Raw genomic sequence first — 18,443 nt, 5'->3', positions numbered from 1 at the left:
CATCCAACTCCAGAACAGGGCTGCCTTTGGGATTTTCTGGATCCTTCCTTGTTCAGGGTCCCATCCTTGGCCTTGTTCTGGTTTGTTAGAGTGTTTGAGCGTGCAGTGTAGAAAGGAAGTCTCTTTCCTCAAGGGGTCCAGCATGCAGGGTGGGAGTGTGTTTTTCTCAGGGTAACCTGAGTACCCCCATAACGCTGTAAACACGTGATGCTTTTGCCTTTGTTACCTGCTGTGTGACGTAGCAGGGCTAGCCAGGCCCTCCGTACTCACGAGTGTCCCCCAGCAGCCATTTCCTTGGGTCATTCCTCACCCCTTCACTTTGCCTTTTGTTCCATTGACAAAAGGCTGTTTGTCTGAGGCTCGTTCCTCTCCTGGGCCTCATGATCCCATCTCTTGTCTCAGGGTCCTGGTTCCATCACATGTTCCTTTTCTTTTCCGGCTTCACCAGCTCTTCCTTTCTCAATGCGGTGCCTTCAGTTTTCTCTCATCTTGGAGAAGAGCAATACACTCATTAACATCTGCCTGTCTTTCCAGCCCCGGTTCTCGGTTCTCAGAAGAGTGGTTGGGATTGCCACCTCTGCATCCTCACACATCTGCTAAGTCCTGTTTCCATCCTGCCACTCTAGCGGAAGCTGTCCTCAACGCCGTCAGCTCCTGAATACTTCCTTTCTTCTCTTTTAACCTCTTGGCACCTCTGACATTGCTGACAGTGCCCTTCACCAAAGCTGGTCCTGCTGCATTCCATGTGACTGTCACCAGATGGGGTCCAAGGAAGCCATCACCCCACCACACACCCAGAGCAGGTGTGTCAGCTCTCCTCAGGACGTGTCAGTGAGCGGCCTCGGAGGTTTCCCGGGCAGACTTAGTGAAAAAAACAGGGAAAGGACCTCAGCTGAGGTCACAGCTCTGAGGGAGAGGTCCAACTAGGGGTTCACAGAAGGACGGGGCTGGATTGTATGGTCTTGCCAGGTGGGGCGGAGCCTGGCTGTTCATCTCAGTTCTGGTTTTGCAAGATGGCTCCAGGGTGTCCTGAGTCCTCACTATCGAGGGGAAAGCATGGCCCCCAGGTGATGACTGCTTCTGCTGGGGTCAGGGCAGCCTTGGGAAGCTCCCTGCCATCCCAGTGACTGCGGGTTTAGAGCAGTGGCTGGAGACTGGGGCCTCCCATTGCCTGAACCTGTGCATCTCTTATCTTGCTATCAGGTCTGGAAGGGACTGGCACAGGTGACCCTGTGGCGACTTCCAGACACCAGCTCTCTGAAGGTGCCCGAGTCCCTCTGCAGTCCTGCGCAGGGTGGGCCACAGCCAAAGGCCAGCTTTGTTATGCTTTCAGTTACATATTGGCTCAAAAGAAAAGTCACTGTTTTTTTGTTTTTGTTTTTGTTTTTTGTTTTTAGCAAGAACTACTTGTAAATCCCTGACTACCTCAGAGGAAAACATAAACCATGCTTTTTTCCTTTTCTCAGTACTGGGGATTGCACCCAGGACCTTTACGCTGAGCTAATCCCCGCCCTTTTAAATTTTTATTTTATTTTGAGATAGGGTCTTCCTAAGTTGCCCAGGATGGGCTAAGATTTGCATCTTGCTGCCTCAGCCTCCCACAGAGCTGGGATTACAGGCGTGTACTGTACCACTGGGCCCACCTCAAATCATGCTCTTAATGAGTCTCACTTTAAGGACTCAGGAGCTTGCTTGTGTGCTGTCCCTGTGGTGGCCTCTGGCTGTTGTGGCCATTTCCCTCTAAGTCCCCGCTGTGGGATCTCTTCCTCCTTTTGCCCTTGTGCCAGTGTATGCCAAGACTCTGCCCACCACTCTCTTTATCACCCGTGTTTTCTACACTCATTAGTGTGTCCACAGCCCCTGCTCTGTGTCTTGTTTGAGCCAAGTCTCTCCCAAGTGCTGTCCTCAGACTCAGCTCATCTTCCCCAAGACCCACCACTCTGTCTCCATTCTTTCTCTTGGCTACTTCCTCCTTCCGTTTAGTCTTTGGAGTCATCTGGACTCTTCCTCTGTGTCCCTCCCTCCCTTCCTCAGGTGCAGATCCCTGTAGAAATGCAGCTCGTGGCTTCCTCTGGCAGCCCCGCCTATGGAGTAGTTTCTAGCTGCTCTGCCACACTGCCCATCAGAGCTCACCTGTGTTCCCTAACTTCCCGTGCTATTCCGTTCTTCCTCATTTCAGTCATCAGGTGTTTGCTGGGTGCCTGCTGGGTGCTGGGATGAGTGGATGTTGGAAAATGGTGTGACTGGAGAGAGTGGACAGCTGTCCCAGTCTCTTTGTTGTGGAGCTTTTACTGTGGAGGGAAGACTGACACCCAGAGATATGTGACATACCTGCTGCTGTGCCCTGAAAATGAGATGCAGGGGTGTGGTCCAGGGCATGGCCTCCTCAGGTGGGAGGTGAGGAGGGAAGAAACTAGGCGGGGTAGTTGGACAGGGACGTTCCACCCTATGGGGCAGGTTGGGGGGGTTGGGGGCTGAGCCGGCTCTGTCCCACGAGTGCATGCCTGGTCCCTGATTCTTGCCTGAGCTGTCATCCATCCATTCTCCCAGCCAGCCAGGGGCTGTCTGAAGCATGGGAGGGGGCTTTAGTTTGTTTTGTTCTGTGACAGTTACCAGAGAGGGAGCCGTGCCAAACAGTTTGCACTATGCAGTGAGAGTTGACAGCAAAAAACAATCATCCCACCCAGCATGCCAGCAGGGACCCCTTTTGAGAATTCCCCGCCAGGTCTGAAAACCTCGGTTCAGGAGTTTCTGGGGAAAGGATCCTCCTGTTGTTCTCATTTCATTCCCTTTGCATTCAGCCCTAACACCAACACAGACACTTTATACATGGGACCGGACTGCAACTTGTCTGACCCCAAGTTTTGATACCAGTTCCTGTTGTCTTACCTTTAAAACTGTTGCACATTTAGCGGCAGGGGCCATAGCTCTGTGCTGCTGGAAATACAGCACCGGCCTAGTCAGTGATATAAATGTGTGCAAAAGGAATGGCTTGGAGGCAGTCCCATGTGTTGACTTGTGTTTGATGACGTGGCTCTGCTCTTCGAGGCCCCCAGTGCACTTCCAACAGTATCCTCACAGCATTTTTCGTGATAGGTGGCATGGACAGATGAGGAAAATACTTCAGAGGCATCTCAGACATACAGTGATTTAGCTGGAAAGTAGCAGAGGCAGGATTTGAACTCAAGCCTCTGGCATAGGAATCCATACCCTTCCCCATCTGTCCTATGGCCTGCAGGGGACCAGGCTGCATTGTTTTCTTGAGCTTAAATTTGGGGCTCAGTATTCACTTCTTTGGAATTTTTTTTCCTCAGTGGTGCTGGAGATTGAACCGAGCACCTCCCTTAGGTGCTCTACCACTGCTACAGCCCCAGCTCTGATTTTTGCTTTTGTTAAGACAGGCCTGCCATTCTGGGTGGGTAGATTTTTTTTTTTTTAATTCTGAATTTACCTATTCCTGCTTCTCATCTTACATAAAATTGATAGCAAATCTTCTATATTGTTAGCCAAGTCAGCAGTAAAGTATGGTAATAAGAATACCTTATTGAGACCTGTTATCTCTGCCCTTTATGAGACTGTGTGGGTGGGGTTCCCAGGGTGAAGTTTCTGAGGGTGAGGCAAATCCGGCAGCTGTCTGTCATGTACAGAGTGGTCCAGAGGGCTTGGAGGGACTCGAGTTGGTAACAGAAGGACTCATCTTGGCTTTGTCCCTCTCTCCTGTCCCTCATTTTCGCTTTTGTCACCACTCCTTCCTCTGAGGCTTGCTGTGCCATAGGGCATCTGTCCTCCAGAACAGGTGAGGGTGGGCAGACCTCATGTTCAGGGGCTTGTTTCAGCAGAAGGTGCTGTGAAGGTGCACCGGGGTTGCAGGCTGCAGCCTGAACTTGGCCCCCCATCCCTGAGCTGTGTGGGAAGCAAAGGGGACAGCCCTACCTTCAGAGCAGCCTCATGTGAGGCCTGAGGACTGAGCCTGACTGTCCATGGTGTCACCTCTGCCTGTAGCATTTCTTCCCCAAGCCATTAAATTAAAACCTCCCCTGCTCTCCTCTCCCAAAGTAAGCAAACAGAGGTCCAGACACAAAAATTACCTCCAGAGAACTTTCCATGTGGCTGGGTTGGTCTCTGTCTGTTTACTGCTCAGGGTCCAGTTTCCCAGCAACAGGTTGTTTTGTATTTTTGGTTTTTTCCCTGTGAGTGTGGTCTCTTTGCTACCAGCGTGACCTCTTCATATCCAACTGTCTTGCCCTGGCATGGTGTTTACTGTGTCTGATTCCATCAGAGCCCATGGAGGGAGCCTCATCCCAGGAAGCACTTCTGCTTCAATTAATTTCACGAGCAGCTAAGCTAAAGTACTTCCATCTCCAGCATCTTTAGTAACAAAATGCCAGGAAACGTTACAGCAGTGATATTTCACTGAGACACCTTATTTAGAGGAATGCATAGCTTTTGAATAATGAAAGGCTTAAGTAGGTCATCTCTTAATGGTGGATGAATACAGCACTTGAAGGCTCTTTGTAGAATTAGATTAGATTGAACATAGCGGGTTTTGTTCTTTTTTTTTTTTATTTAGCTATAAGATGCACATAGGCACTGTCTTTGTCACTTTCATCTTTCATTATCACTGGGACAAAATACCTGACTGCAACTTTCAGATCCTGTTGTGCTGGCTTAAATACAGAAGTAGCTTGTTGGAAGGGTCTGGTGGAGAAGAGCTGCTTGCTTCCTGGTGGCTGGGAAGCAGATAGAAAAGGTGGAATTGCGGAGGGAGATAAACCCTTCTGGGTCACCCCCCCAATGACCGCCTCTTCCATCAGGCTCTCCCTGTAAACATCCCCGTGGTCCCATCTCTTTCTAAGAGCCCCACCTACCACTGTAGGAGGCTTTGGGGGAGGGACAGTTAGTGCCCCAGAGGCACTGATCATAAATCTGTCACTCATGGCCTTTTACATGGGTCTGTGCCCTGTGAGCACCATCCAGCTCTGTCATCTCCCAGACCCCCGGGGGCTTCCTCATGCCCTCCATAGTCAGTGGTTCTGAATCCTGCTGTGACTTGGATCACATTGATTGCTTTGGCCCTAGTAGCATAGCGCTATGTATGTCCAGGCACTAGCATCGATCTGTTTCATGTTCTGTTCAGTGACAGTTTTATATTTCTGGAAACATGCCAAGACCAAGAGGAAGACCTCCCATTTGCCCCTCTCCTGGAGACTGCATCCAGTTTGATCCCAGCTAGGTTCCTGGTAAAAGCAGAGCACTGATCCAGGGTCACTCACTGCCCCCGTTTGCCCTGGCTTTCGTCTCTTCTGCTCTGAGACAGCTCCTCCATCCTGACTCCTGAGATCTTGACACTCTTGAAGACTGTAAACCAGTCCCTATCACTTCGCAGGAAGCTTTTCAGTGTGAGTTTATGTTTCCTCCAAAAAAGCCCAGGTTAGATGCTCTGTTCTTCCTTTTATCACATAGCTCACAATGTCCAAAATTTCAGCTTTCCTCAAGCCAGAGTGCAGTATTGGCACCTTCAAAGCATGAAAATATAGTAGGTTTGGAAGCTGGTCCAGCCCAGGAGTTGGCACCCACCAGCCCCTGGGTCAGGTCCTGACTGGAGTCTTTGTTTTTGTGTGGCCCAGGAGTGGGGAATGATTTCTACATTTTTCAAGGGTTAAAGAAGTGCGAAAAAGAAGAACAGATGACAGGAATTGGCCTGCAGCGCTCACAGTGTTTACCATCTGACCCTCTTCAGGGAACGCTCTTCAGCCCAGGCACAGTAATCCAGTATATGCCTGAATGCCCTCTCTAATGGAAAATTCATGGTCTCCCTGACCAAGCGCTACTTGGACAACTCTGTGATGTTTAAGCTGTATTGAAATTTGCCTGACTGTAGCATTCATCTATTGGCCTGTTGTGGGAAAAGGGAGCTATTATTTCTATGGCGACACTTACTGAGCAACTACTATGGGCTGGAGAGAGGCACATAAGCTATGGTTCCCATATCAGACATCTCCCAGGTGTTACTTCTGGGAAGCAAAACCCTTGAGTTGGTAGTTTTTTGTTTCTTGTTTTTTTTTTTTTTTTTTTTTTTTTTTTTTTTTTTTTTTTTTTTTTTTTGAGACAGACTCACTATATAGTTCAGGCTGGCATCTGTCTTCCCACCTCAGCCTCCTGAGTGCTGGGATTACAGGCGTGTACCACCACGCTCTGCTCTTTAAATCAGGCTTTGACAGAAATTGAGGATAAGCGCTCCTTCAGCAACAGCCTCCAGGCTCCCACTCAGAGTGTAGCTCTTTTCAATTCCAAGAGTCTGAAATTTGACCCAGGTTTGGGTGGTAGGCACAGCCCCAGGGGGTTTGTGCTGCTTAACTGCCTGCCCTGCTGTTTCAGTTTGGCCTTGACTGTTTGCACTGCTGCTGGCTGCCTGCACTGCTCGGGTTCCTGTCCAGCACGGTGTTGAGCCCCGTCCAAGCCCGACCTCTTTAACAGGAAGTGACAGTCCCATCCCATGTCGCTCTTGGGCTTCACATCCTGAATGTGATGGAACCATTTTCTGTAAAACTGACCTTTGCTCTCCTGGAGGCCTGCACCTGTCTTTCCTTGTCTGCTGTCTGGGTAGTACAGGTGAGTCTTGCTTCTCCAGTCACAGGCCAGTTGCAGATAAGGACTCTGCTGCCAGGACTCACTTCCTGATTCCCTTGGACCATGACTTCTTTTTTATTTTTCTCAGTGCTAAGCACTGAACCCAGGTCCCTCGCATTGCTGTGCGAATATTCTACCACTGAGCTACATCCCTAGTCCTATTGCATTTTATTTTATTTTATTAAGACAGGGTCCCGCTGTCCTGTCTCAGCCTCGCTTGGATGGCAGGCATGCGATTGCATACTCACTTGACCTTTGCTTCTTGCATCTTCCTTGCGGCACCAGGACTGCAGTGACACGTCACACACCCATGCCTGGGCCCCTCAGCGAGTCCTGACTGTGACGCACTCCTGTGTCGATGTTTCCGGCAGGACCTTTCTGTCTTCCCAGCCTGTGCGGCGAGCCTCAGCCTGCCCTCTGGTGAGACCAGTTCTTCTGTTGCCTTGAGAATTTCTCCAAGGTCATGTGTATCCTAAGATGTTTGAAGGCCAAGTCTCTGATGCAAATGACCTTCCCAGTTTGTCTGTTTGTGTCTCCTTATCTTTCTCCTGTGTGGACTTGTTTTTCACCTTATGAAGTATAACTGCTGTTCCATCCCAGTTACTTTCCCCAGCTGCGCAGGAAGTTTTCTTTTTTGACTCTGGAATCTTCTGGCACTGGGAACACTCCATCTTGATGGCTTGGGCAGGCAATCCACAGTTGGGAGGACATGGTTTAGTGCTGTCATTTCAGGGCAGCTGGGGACCTGGGCGTGTCCCACCTGATGGTCCCTTCTCCATCAGCCACCGCATTGATTTCTTTATGTGTGGGATGACTGCTCTGCCCCTGGCTTGCTTTATTTATTTCTTCCCTTTTGCTCACTTGTTTTGACTCTTTTGGAAAAGAAATTAGCGTGGACATAAATTTTGAAATGATTGGTTATTTTTTAGCTTATGTGGGGCTGATGGGCAGAATAGAGGCTCCTAATAGGCTGTAGCCTGGAAATGAGAGAATCTTTGAAGCCAGCAGGCCTAGGTTACAGTCTTCAGCAGTGCTGCTTCCTGTGTGACTATGGGCAAGTCACTTAACCTCTCAGTGCCTTAGACTTCTCTTTTTTTTTTTTTTGAGACAGGGTCTCACTATGTTGTTCAGGCTGGCTTTGAACTCACTGTGTAGCCAAGGCTGGCCTGGAACTTGCAAAGATCCTCCTGCCTCAGCCTCTCCAGTGCTGGGATAACAGGTGTGAACCACCATGCCCTGCTTTTCTGGAACACAAGCATGACGTCACCACTTTGGGGTTGTCATGAAAATAGGTAAAACATTTTGTGGCGTGCTAGGTATGAATTACCATCGAGTAAGAACAATTACAGTTTCTGCCACTGGTTGAGTTTTTGTAAAGGTGTTCTCAGAGAAGCAGGCACAGTTCATGGTGGCAAGAACCATAATGAAGTGTTCATCAGTCATCATGGATCAGGGAGCTTGGTACCCGAGTGGTATGTGGGAAAGTCAGCTTCATGTGGGACTGAAGAGGCAGGAAGAGTCCCCTGGAGGGCAGAGAAAGGTCTCCCAGGAGCATCAGCTCAGGGTTAGGGCTGGGGTACAACATCTTCCTGCTAGGCCTGTGCTGTCATGTGGGTTTGTTTGTTTGAAGGAGGGAACCATTGTACACATTGATCCTGGTGGCTGAGGGCCTTCTTGTTCAGGAATAGAGGACTGAGGCAGCAATCTCGCAGGTGTCCCTGTAGGCATGGAGGTAGGGACAAATGGAGCCACGTGTGGAGTGGGGTCAGGGGGAAGCGTACAACTGGGAGTGCGGGTCTCGCGTAGGCCTGGGATTTTAATCCTGGCTCCTGCTGACCGCTGTAGCAGGAAGGTGCATGCCTTATTCTCCTGGCCTATTTCTCTCTCTGTGAGGGCAGTGGGTGCCATACTTCCCAGGGCTCCCTGTGTCTGGTCCAGCCTGGCCAGTGCTTAGTGCCTGCTTCCTTGTCCTAGGGCTTTGGGATAAGGGTGGCCTGCATGGATTAGTGCCTTTCTGCCTGTGAGGGAGACACAGATGCTGACTTGGTTTCTGCCGGGGACCTACAACAAGGCACTGTGTGTCCTGGAAAGTTCACTAGAGTCCAAGGAAACGTCCCTTTTGAAAACATCTGTTTACTTTGGCCTGTGAATCTGTGATGTCTCAGACATCCAAGTCCTGGCCATAAAAGGAATTTAGATAAATGCTTGGAGGTTAGGACTGGAAAGAGTCCTGAGATTGGTTGGAAATTGATTGGAAAGTGAAGAATTCTGTTTCGGGAAATGCTTATGGCACTGGACGGGGTTGAGCATAGAGCCCTTCAGACACTGGCAACAGGAAGAAAGCTGCAGCCACCTGTGGAGGAGGTGGGGAAGGAAGACTGAGGCACAGGTGACAGAGCAGGAGCAGGATGGCAGCAGCCTCTAGGCAGGGCCTCAGGGCTCCGCTCCCCACCAGCTCTGCAGAGACCTGGGCAGAGGCGAGGAAGTCGAACAAATCTTTGGGACAGTTGAAAGGCCACATGTGTTTTGCATGGCAGAGGTGCATTCATGTACTCAACATGTGATTTGGAGGTGGAGATGATGACCTGCGGCCAGACGTCAGCATCACTGGGGGCTGGTCACATCCACGGGCTTCTGGCCACACTCCTGCCCCTTCTCCCCTGGACAGGAAGAATGGGGAGCACTCACCTCGTTTTTGACACGCCCTCGATGTTGTGAATGTTTGAAAGCCTTTGGTCGGGCACTGGAACCCTGCTTAGAAGCAGAGAATTGCAGGAACAGCAATGCACTATCCCTTGACATTCATGAAGCTTATCAACTTTATAGGAAAACATTTCATTTTTCTTCCCACCTCTTGTTTTCTGTTTGTTTTTCAGAGTCCGTTAGGCCTCCATTGTGAACTTTTCATTCATTCCCAACTGGGCTTCTGTTGCTAAATTGTGCAGAGCGTTTCCAGCTTCCAAGGCAGAGTCACCTGCCCGCTGGAGCCTCAGACACAGCCAGGCCCAGACCTGCGGATGTTGTGGCTGCAGCCTGGCTTCTTCTTCTTCTTTTTTTAAACAGTTTTCTCTCAAATTGTGGTTTAGAGAGCCACCACTGAGCTGCTTTTAAGCACTAAAATCCAATGGCATTGACTGGTCATTTTCTTTGCCTTGTGGAGCGCTTTCATCATTAATCTTCTTGGGTTTATTGCTGTGGGCCGATAAACACATGTTCCCACTCCTGCTAATAAACAGATGCTCTGTGCTGGCTTACCGACCGCTGCTGCTTTCATTGGTTGTCCTGCAGGTTTCCTTCCTTCCGGCCCCTGCCTGTGGACCTGTTCTAGGTCGTGCTGGGCCAGGGCTTTTCTCCAAAACACCAGTCCTCACCTGCTGGAGTGCCTCTTCTCCACTCTGGGCCCATCTGCCCGGCTGCCACAGTTTCCTCAGGCCAGCCTCTCTTTTCCCTGCCTTTGTCCATGCTGGACATGTCCTTTGTGTGAGGTTATTATTATACTTCTGAGCCTTGCCCCTCAAGTGTCTTTTTTTTTTTTTTCTGGTGGTACTAGGGATTGAACCCAGGGCTTTTGCACTGAGCTACATTCCCAGCCCTTCTTATTGGTTTGAGATAAGGTTTCATTAAGTCACCCAAGCTGAGCTCAAATTTGAGATCCACTGGCCTCAGCCTCCCAGATGCTGGGACTACAGTGTGCCTGGCTCAAGGGTCCTTTTCTTTTTCAGTGGAGCCTGAAGGGCTTTTCCCCTCTGCCATCCCCTACCCACAGCCCCATGGTACTGGGGATCAAAGCTCAGGTCTCATTCACGCTACACACAGGCAGTTCCAATTTAAAGGAACTTGTCAGCAAGACTCATTGTATAATAGTGTTTGCAGTTGGGTGGATTTACTGAACATGTGTTACTGCATTCTTGTGACATCTTTCCTAACCAGCCTGCAGAATCCAGATTCAAGTCTCTTTGCAGTTATGACCACAGCAAATGCTCCCCTGTTAGCTAAATGCCACATGGGGATAATTCCTGGTAAATCGTCCCACAGATCACAGCCAAGGCAGGCGTGCTCTCAGTGTTCCCAACTATGGACAGACTCTATCACTGGCTACAGAAGGGATACTCAGTGATAGATCTTATCTGGGCATTTTGTATGAAATTTAACTATTTTGTTGGATGAGGGCTGTGCCTTGAAATCTGATGAAACCTATTTTTAATGTAAATTTTTAGATATAACCTAAACTGTGTTTTTTCTGTTTTGTGGTACTGGAGGTTGAACACATAGAGTGGTGAGCTATATCCCCAGCCATTTTCATTTTTTTAAAATTGTCTTCCTACATTTTTTATTAGTATATTGTTGTTTCTACAGACCCATGGATTCCATTTTGGCAGATTTGTACATGCATTAACATACTTCTTTAATTGACCTCCCTCTCCCCCGCTGTTGTTTTCACTTTGAGACAAGCTCTCACCAAGTTTCCCAGAATGGCCTCAAACTTCTGATCCCCCTGCCTCAGCCTCCAGAGTGAGTACTGGGGTTATGGGTGTGCCCAACCTCACTCAGCAAAAGTATGTTTTCAGAAATATTAAAAAAAAAAAAAAAAAAAAAAAAAAAAAAAAAAAGGCACAACAGTGCACTCCTGTAATCCCAGCACTAGGGAGGCTGAGGCAGGAGGACTGAAGCAAGTTTGAGGTTAGCTGGGCTATATAGTGAGGCCTTGTCTCAAAATCATAAATGAATGGTTTTTTTTCTTTTTCCCTCAAAAGAAATTAAAGTTCTCACAAATTTAGAAGGGAAAGAAGGGCCTACTTTTTTATTCATTTTTTCAGGATTCTATTTAAATACAAGCCTCATTTCAGTTCCATGGTTAGCAAGGTTTGAAAGATGCTTTTTATTTTTTAGTCTGACTTGACAGAATCAGACTGATACATCATAAACAGTGCCCTTGGGACCAAGGGTCTTGGGTCACATCTATAATCCCAGCTCCGGAGAGGCTAGGGTGGGATAGTTTAGTGAGATCCTGTCTCAAAACAAAATTTAAGAAAGCCTGATGGTCCAGGGATTTAGCTCAGTGGTGCCACCACCTGCCTTGCAAGCTCAAGGTCCTGAGTTTGATCCTTGGTACCAAAAGAAAATTTTTTTTTAAGAAAGCCTGAGGGTGTAGCATCAGAGTGCTTGCCTGGCATGAAGCCCTGGTTTTACTCCTACAAGTTAAAAAAGAATCAATAAAGGACTCTATATAAAGGTTTTCTAAAATAAAGAGTCTTCAATCTTGCTAAGTTGATATTATTGAATTTACTTTTATATTTAAATTTCTATACAATTTATTTTCTAGAAACTTGCCACACTTTACATAAAAGCAACACATTTGGTACTGAGTTCTGTTTGATTTTTATTAGATTAAATGGAAGCCAGATGTGGTGGCACATGCCTAAAATCCCAGCACTGGGGAAGCTGAGGCAGGAGGATAGACATGAGTTTGAGGACAGCCTGGGCTACATAGTTCAAGGCCAGCCTGAACTATAGTAAGACCCTGTCTCAAAAAAAAACCAAAATTAAATGGAATGTAATTAAATCAAGTTATATAAGAAGCCTATTTTAAGTACCGAGTAAAACAAATCATTGAAAATATGTCTAGTTTATTGCATGGTGGTTGGATTTTCATACTTTTTTTCTTTTTTTAGGGGGAGTGCTGGGGTTCAGACCCAGGGCCCTGTGTGAGATAGGCTTGGGTTCCATCGCTGAGCCACACCCACCCTTCATGACATTTTAAGAGTTGGAAGGTGTATTTTCTGGTCAGATGTAAAGGAAATGTTTTTAAAATTTTGTTATGACATTAAGCTAGTATATTGAAAAAAAAGTGGTTAGTTGACTCTCAAAGTTAAAAGTTTGTTCTTAATTAAATGTTGTGGAAGTAAAAAATGGCCTCTAGAAGGTAGTTAATTCATAACAGAATTTATTTTTCCGGTACTGGGCATTAAACTGAGGGTCTTTGTGAGCTACATCCACCACACCACCCCCCACCCCCAATTTTATTTTGAGACAGGATCTTGCTATGTCCCTATGTTGCTGGGCTACTTGTGACCCTCCTGCTTCAGCCTCCCAGAATGATGGGATTATAGGCATGTGCCACCATGCCCGGCTCATAAGAGATTTTAAATAAATCATTTGCAAACATAATTGATGTCATGCAGTTAGTTTTCTATGTAACAGGGAGACTAAGGAAGTTTAACCAAGTCATCCAAACCTGTCATTGATGTGTTTATATATCCAGTATGTGAAGGTTGGTGAGGCTGAACTCACAAGTTGTAAACAGATTCTCTAAAGATAGATACATAGCCAAAGCCCAGCATAAAAATCTCTTTGGTAAACACAGGACTCGTGCTGTGTTCATTTTCTCTTTTCCTTTGGCATAGAGGACATTAGGATTATAATAATTGAACACTGTTCTCAGGGACAGTTGGAAGCTAGCCTAAGAGTTCTGCTTAAACTGATGTCACCAGGAGCCAGGTGCTTCATCCCGACCCCCTCCCACTGGGCATGGGGGGCGGGGTTTGCACCCTGCTGGTGTGTAGGGAGGTCAGAGGTTATTGCACTGCCTGCACCATTGCTAGGGGGCCACACCTCCTTGGTGATCTGAGGGGGAAGGGAAGCATTAAAATATAAGAGCACCAAGACCTGTCATGTAAAGGTGCAAGATCCCAATAATGAATGTAACTGTACTGTATGCTTAAAATGTACCAATAAACTCAATGAGGAAAAAAAAAAAACTTGTATGAGCTTCAAAGACACATTTCAAAAAATACCTATCATGGGGTGGAATGCAGAATTTCCCTGCATTTAAAAGCTAAAACTCGAGCCAGGTTCTAGACACACGTTTGTAATCTCAGCTACTTGGGAGGCTAAGACGGGCATTGCAAGGTTGAGCCCAACCTGGGAAACTTAGTGAGACCCAACACATTTAAAAATACCTATCATGGGGTGGAATGCAGAATTTCCCTGCATTTAAAAGCTAAAACTCGAGCCAGGTTCTAGACACACGTTTGTAATCTCAGCTACTTGGGAGGCTAAGACGGGCATTGCAAGGTTGAGCCCAACCTGGGAAACTTAGTGAGACCCTTTCTCAATCAAAAGAAAAACATGAAACTTCGGAGATTCAGAGGTGAGGAGAAACTTACCCTTCTGCCAGACCTGCAGTCCTCCAGCCCTGTGGAGTGTTGCGTTTCTCACTGGCAGGACTTCAGAGTTTAGTTTTGTATGGGTCACCAGGACCTGGGGCCTGACTGTCTCAAAGGAGTCCCAGGAAGCGTCAGTCAGACTGACTCTGACAGGAAAGCAAGATGAGCAGAAGTTAAGGCTGGAGCCTGGTACAGCTGTGGGGAGCGCTAGCCTGGCCTGTGTGAGGGCCTGGGTTCCATCCCCAGCACTGCAGAACCACCCAGGCAGCCAGGGCCAGTCAGAGCTACTGTTAAAAAACATCTCTTATGCTGTGATGAAACTAAACTTGACCATACAGCAGATGACCTAGCGTGGCCTTCAGAGTTCTCAACTAACACAAAACAAGCCAGTCCCAAGAACACAGTTATATGGTTCTACTTTACAGGAGGACTGAGATCCTCCAGCTCAGAGCAAGAGTAGAGCAGTGGGAGCCAGGGGCTGGGGCGGATTGTCCTTAAAGGTATAGAGTTCCACTTTTGCAAAATAAAAAGTCGGAGGTCACTTTCACATACCTGATATTTGTGAGCCATATGCTTTGAAGCGGTCAAAATTGTTTTTAAAATCGCGTTTTTAAAAAGGGTCTCCCATTAGCCTGCGTGCCTCTCATTGCATTTTTTTGTTTCATTTTTTACAGCGCTGGGAATGAACCCGGGGCCTCACACTGGCCCTGAGCCTTACCTGTAGCCCCTCTTTCTGTTTGTTTGTTCATTTGTTTGTTTGTTTGTTTGAATTAAGCATTTTTCACAAACATTCTTTCTCACTGAGTTTTGTGTGGCCGTGTGACTTTTGTATATTCTCTTGTGTTTTTTGGTAGGCAAATGAGTGGCAGCCATGGGGGACCCTGGACTCCCCAAACTGCAGTTCGCCCCCTTCAGCAGCGCCCTGGACGTGGGCTTCTGGCACGAGCTGACACAGAAGAAGCTGAATGAGTACCGGCTGGACGAGGCTCCCAGGGACATCAGGGGCTACTACTGCAATGGTAGGCGGTCGAAGCTGCCTGGCCTCCCCTCACCCGCCAGCCTCCACTTGACAGACCACACCCAGCCCTCAGTGCTCTTTTATTTTTATTCATTTTTTAAGTGCTCCTTTAGAAAGGGTCATGTCTGTTCTGTTCAGTGCCCCGTGCTCGGTGCTCTTTTCCTGCCCGCCTTTGGCACATGTTCATTTTTTAATTGCACTTTCCCTTGAGAAAAAGGAAAGGTGTGAAACGCCCTGGTTACCAATCCAGACACTGAGTTCTCAGCTGGTGAGTGTTTTAGGGTTCTCATAAATCCCTCCCATTCCTGAGAGCCCTGTGCCGTTCCACCACCATCTGTGCAGTGCAGATCTGCAGAACAGGGCACTTGGGGCTCAACACAGAGCCCGTACAGACATTTCTGCCATGGGGCTGCAGTCATTGACTTGTTACTGAGATTGCTGATGCTTTTGTCCAGGTGACTCTGCTGGGCTTCCGGCTCGCCTCACGTTGGAGTTCAGTGCTTTTGACATGTGAGTACTTGCTTGCCCAAAATCTGAGGTAAAGAAAACCTTGCTTTATTGAGAAAAGAGCTGGCTCGCTTCCTCAGAGCAGGACCGCAGGAGGACGTAGGGGTGCCTGGGGTGTAGGGAACAGGGAAAGGGGACATTACTGGAACCTCTGCAGTAAGTCTCCTGCTAGCCACGGCAGTGCCAGGTGAATTAACTTATTAGACAGAAAAGATAGAAAAAATGAGACTTAGAGAAGGTGCTGCTCTGGGCAGCAAAGACAAAAGCCAAAAGTGCCCCCCGCAGGCCTTTATCAGTGCATCAAGAGAAACAAATGTAACAGATGACTCAGGGCATAGAGTTCAGTAGTTGGAGAGTAACAAATGTAAAGGGGCACTCAGAGGGCAGTAGCTGCCAAAATCATCCTAGAGTAGTGAGGAACTATGCAGGTGAAGATTTTGTTCCTCCCGAGATACCTTTACCTGGTCTAATCTTGCCCCTGGAGCATCCCAGCATCACCCGACCATTGAGGTTTTAGCTGTGACTCGAGGCCAAAATGGAGTCATATCTCGAAAGGCCAGAGCTGGCCCGTAGGCAGGAGGACTAGGCCTGATCATCATTTTAATTATGAAATGATTTTACTCCAAAATTATGTAGAATTGCTCCCGACACTGGGGTAAATAGTACCTTTGGAGTCTCTGGTTCCCCAGAGACAAGCGGTACCTGCCTAGGACCACCTGGGACTAGGTTAAGAGCACATTAAGATGCCAGGTACTAGGTAGGTTGATTGACACACAGCATCCTTCCTGGCTTTGGTTGTAGTTTGTTTTATTTTATTTTTTTCAGCTTTAATTGAGTTTATTGGTACATTTTAGGGATACAGTACAGTTACATTCATTGTTGGGATCTTGTACCTCTACATGACAAGTCTTGGTTCTCATTTTTTCCCCTTATCCCTGCCCTCCTTTCACCCCCTCCTCCCCTCCCCATCTACAAACACTTTATTTCCATCTTTTCATTATCTCACATTTTTTTCTTTTCCCTTATTACCCTTCCCCTACCCATCCCACCTTGTTTTATTTATTTTGAGGGGCAGATACTCTCTATGTAGTTCAAGCTGGCCTTGTAGTCCACGTTGACCTCTTAGTCCAGGCTGGCCTTGAACTCATGGTGACCCTCCTGCCTCAGCCTCTCAGGTGTTTGCCACCACACTGGCTCTAATTTTTATGATTCTTCATCGGCACCTCTTGCCTTATCCCTGTAGATGCATATCCATGGATGTCAATCAGTGAACCCTGCTTAGTCAGCTTCTATATCTCAACTACTATGCAAGGCATTGTGGGGGAAATTCCAAAGAATCTAGTTCAACACCCTGGAGGACCTGCTTTCCCAGAAGCTGTAGGGAGTCACTTGAGATAAGAGAGACATTTAGTGAGCCCTGTAGTACCTGAGCATTTTCAGATGCAGAACTCTTAGACCAGCCAGGTAGGGCTTTTCTCTGTTTTTCAGACAAGGAGATCATGCACAAGTCAAAGGTCAAAGGTCACACTTTGCTAAATTTAGGGAGAGAGAAGAAGGAAAAGGTACTCTGAAGGGTAGTTCTGAAATCCAGTCGGAACAGCAAGGCAGATTTATTGTCTTCTGCCAAAGCAGGGAAATTTGGAGAGGGTATGATTTTAGGAGACAAATCTGCCTGGGTAGCAACACAAGGACCACTGGATGGGCCATCTGTGGCTCCGGTGAGCTCATTGTTTCAAACTGACTTACCAGAGGGTGGTGTGGTAGCCATGACGAGGGGCTCTTGGAGGGCTGAAGAGTTGAAAGCTAAATGAAGCCACTTCTGAGCCCTGGCACCTGAGCAGTGTCAAGACAAGGGGGCTGGGGGATGTAAAGGGTGCTTTGTGAGGACTGCCCAGCTTTTCAAAGTGGCAGTAGTCAGTGATTACTGTATTTCAAATAAAGCACTCTTAGACTTTTGCTTGTTTGTTTATTTATTTATTTATTTATTTATCTCAAGTAAGGACTCAATACATAGCTCAGACTGGCTTTGAACTCAAAATCTTCCTGCCCCTGTCTTCCAAGTGCTGGGATTGCAGAAGTGTGCCACCACATCTGGCTTCCCTAGAATTGTTTTTAAACATCTCAACAACAACAACAAAAATGTATTTTATTCATTTACCTCCATTAAATTGCAAAATTTTAAAGTATAATAGAAGTCTGAAACAAGGTTAGTTTTTATGTATATTGAAAAAGTACATGTTGGCATTTCCTTTTCTCTTTAGAGCTTTCTTGCTCTATTATAAATTCCTTCAGATTACTTTATCAAGACAAATCCTACTAATCTCCCTCTTGTTTTTGGCAAAGACTAAGTTACTCTTGGAGCAGTTATAATTTGGGAAATGCTGAAAATGTTGAAGTATTAAATTGTCTAAAAAGGAGGAAATGTAGCCAGCTGGTTTTTGTGCCATCTAAAGTCTTTTTTTTTTGATACTGGGAATCGAACTTGGGGACCTTGTGCTTGCAAGGCAGGCAGCGGCACTATTGAGCTAAAGCCCCAACCACGAGAAGTCTTTTTGGACTTTAATTTTTATTAGTTCCTGTTGGCAGCCCGTAATGGTCACATTCCTCCTGGGGAGCTGGCAGTGTACATGATGCGTCTTCATTCTTTTTACATCCCCTTCCCTGTATGTGCCTCCCCCTGTAATCCCGAGTCTTTTGTTCATCTCAAACTGGCTTTGCTCCTATCTTTATCCCCATAGTCAGCTGAAATTTTTTCATTTTTAGGATATTAATAATTATATCTTTGGAACACTAGTTATAAAAAAAGCAGTTCACGAAAGTTAGGTCTGACAGATACTATTACAGAACTCAAGCACCTTCAGTTGGAGTAATGGAGAAAGTTCAGTAGAGAATCTAAGGTCCTGCACAGTGACTTCCCCAAGCGTTTGGTCTCACTGGGTGCGTGTCTTCCTTTAACCTTCGTGCTCCCTGTGCATGAGGCCCCGTGGCAGGCGGTGGGAGGAAGCAGGAGGAAGCATGGTCCCATTGCTGAGAAAATGTCCCTGGATTTGAAGTTTGAAGACCTCGTCCCTACTGCTAATTAACTGTGCTACCTCCAATAAGTCTGGTAGTTTTTTTTTTTT

At 47.2% G+C, this 18,443-nt stretch overlaps 1 protein-coding gene across 5 annotated transcripts in view; it reads left to right on the top strand.

The window, feature by feature from the left end:
• The first annotated feature begins 534 nt into the window (after positions 1-534).
• The window catches only part of Atg7 (autophagy related 7), a 217,464-nt gene continuing 199,555 nt past the window's right edge, over positions 535-18,443 (top strand). For 2 of the 5 annotated variants that reach the window (XM_033759762.1, XM_010631409.3), the window contains exons 1-3: positions 6,894-7,050; positions 14,651-14,815; positions 15,270-15,324. In XM_033759762.1, the coding sequence (XP_033615653.1) occupies positions 14,668-14,815; positions 15,270-15,324 (203 nt within the window). In that variant the 5' untranslated portion in view covers positions 6,894-7,050; positions 14,651-14,667. Of the gene's footprint in view, positions 804-6,891; positions 7,051-14,650; positions 14,816-15,269; positions 15,325-18,443 lie in introns of those variants that run through there. The other 3 variants (XM_010631416.3, XM_010631438.3, XM_010631430.3) reach the window with 3 other exon arrangements.

This window comes from Fukomys damarensis, unplaced genomic scaffold (assembly GCF_012274545.1).
Source record: "Fukomys damarensis isolate Sample0158 unplaced genomic scaffold, DMR_v1.0_HiC HiC_scaffold_37, whole genome shotgun sequence".
Classification (NCBI taxonomy): Eukaryota; Metazoa; Chordata; class Mammalia; order Rodentia; family Bathyergidae; genus Fukomys; species Fukomys damarensis.
This window is presented reverse-complemented; position numbering and strand designations above follow the sequence as displayed.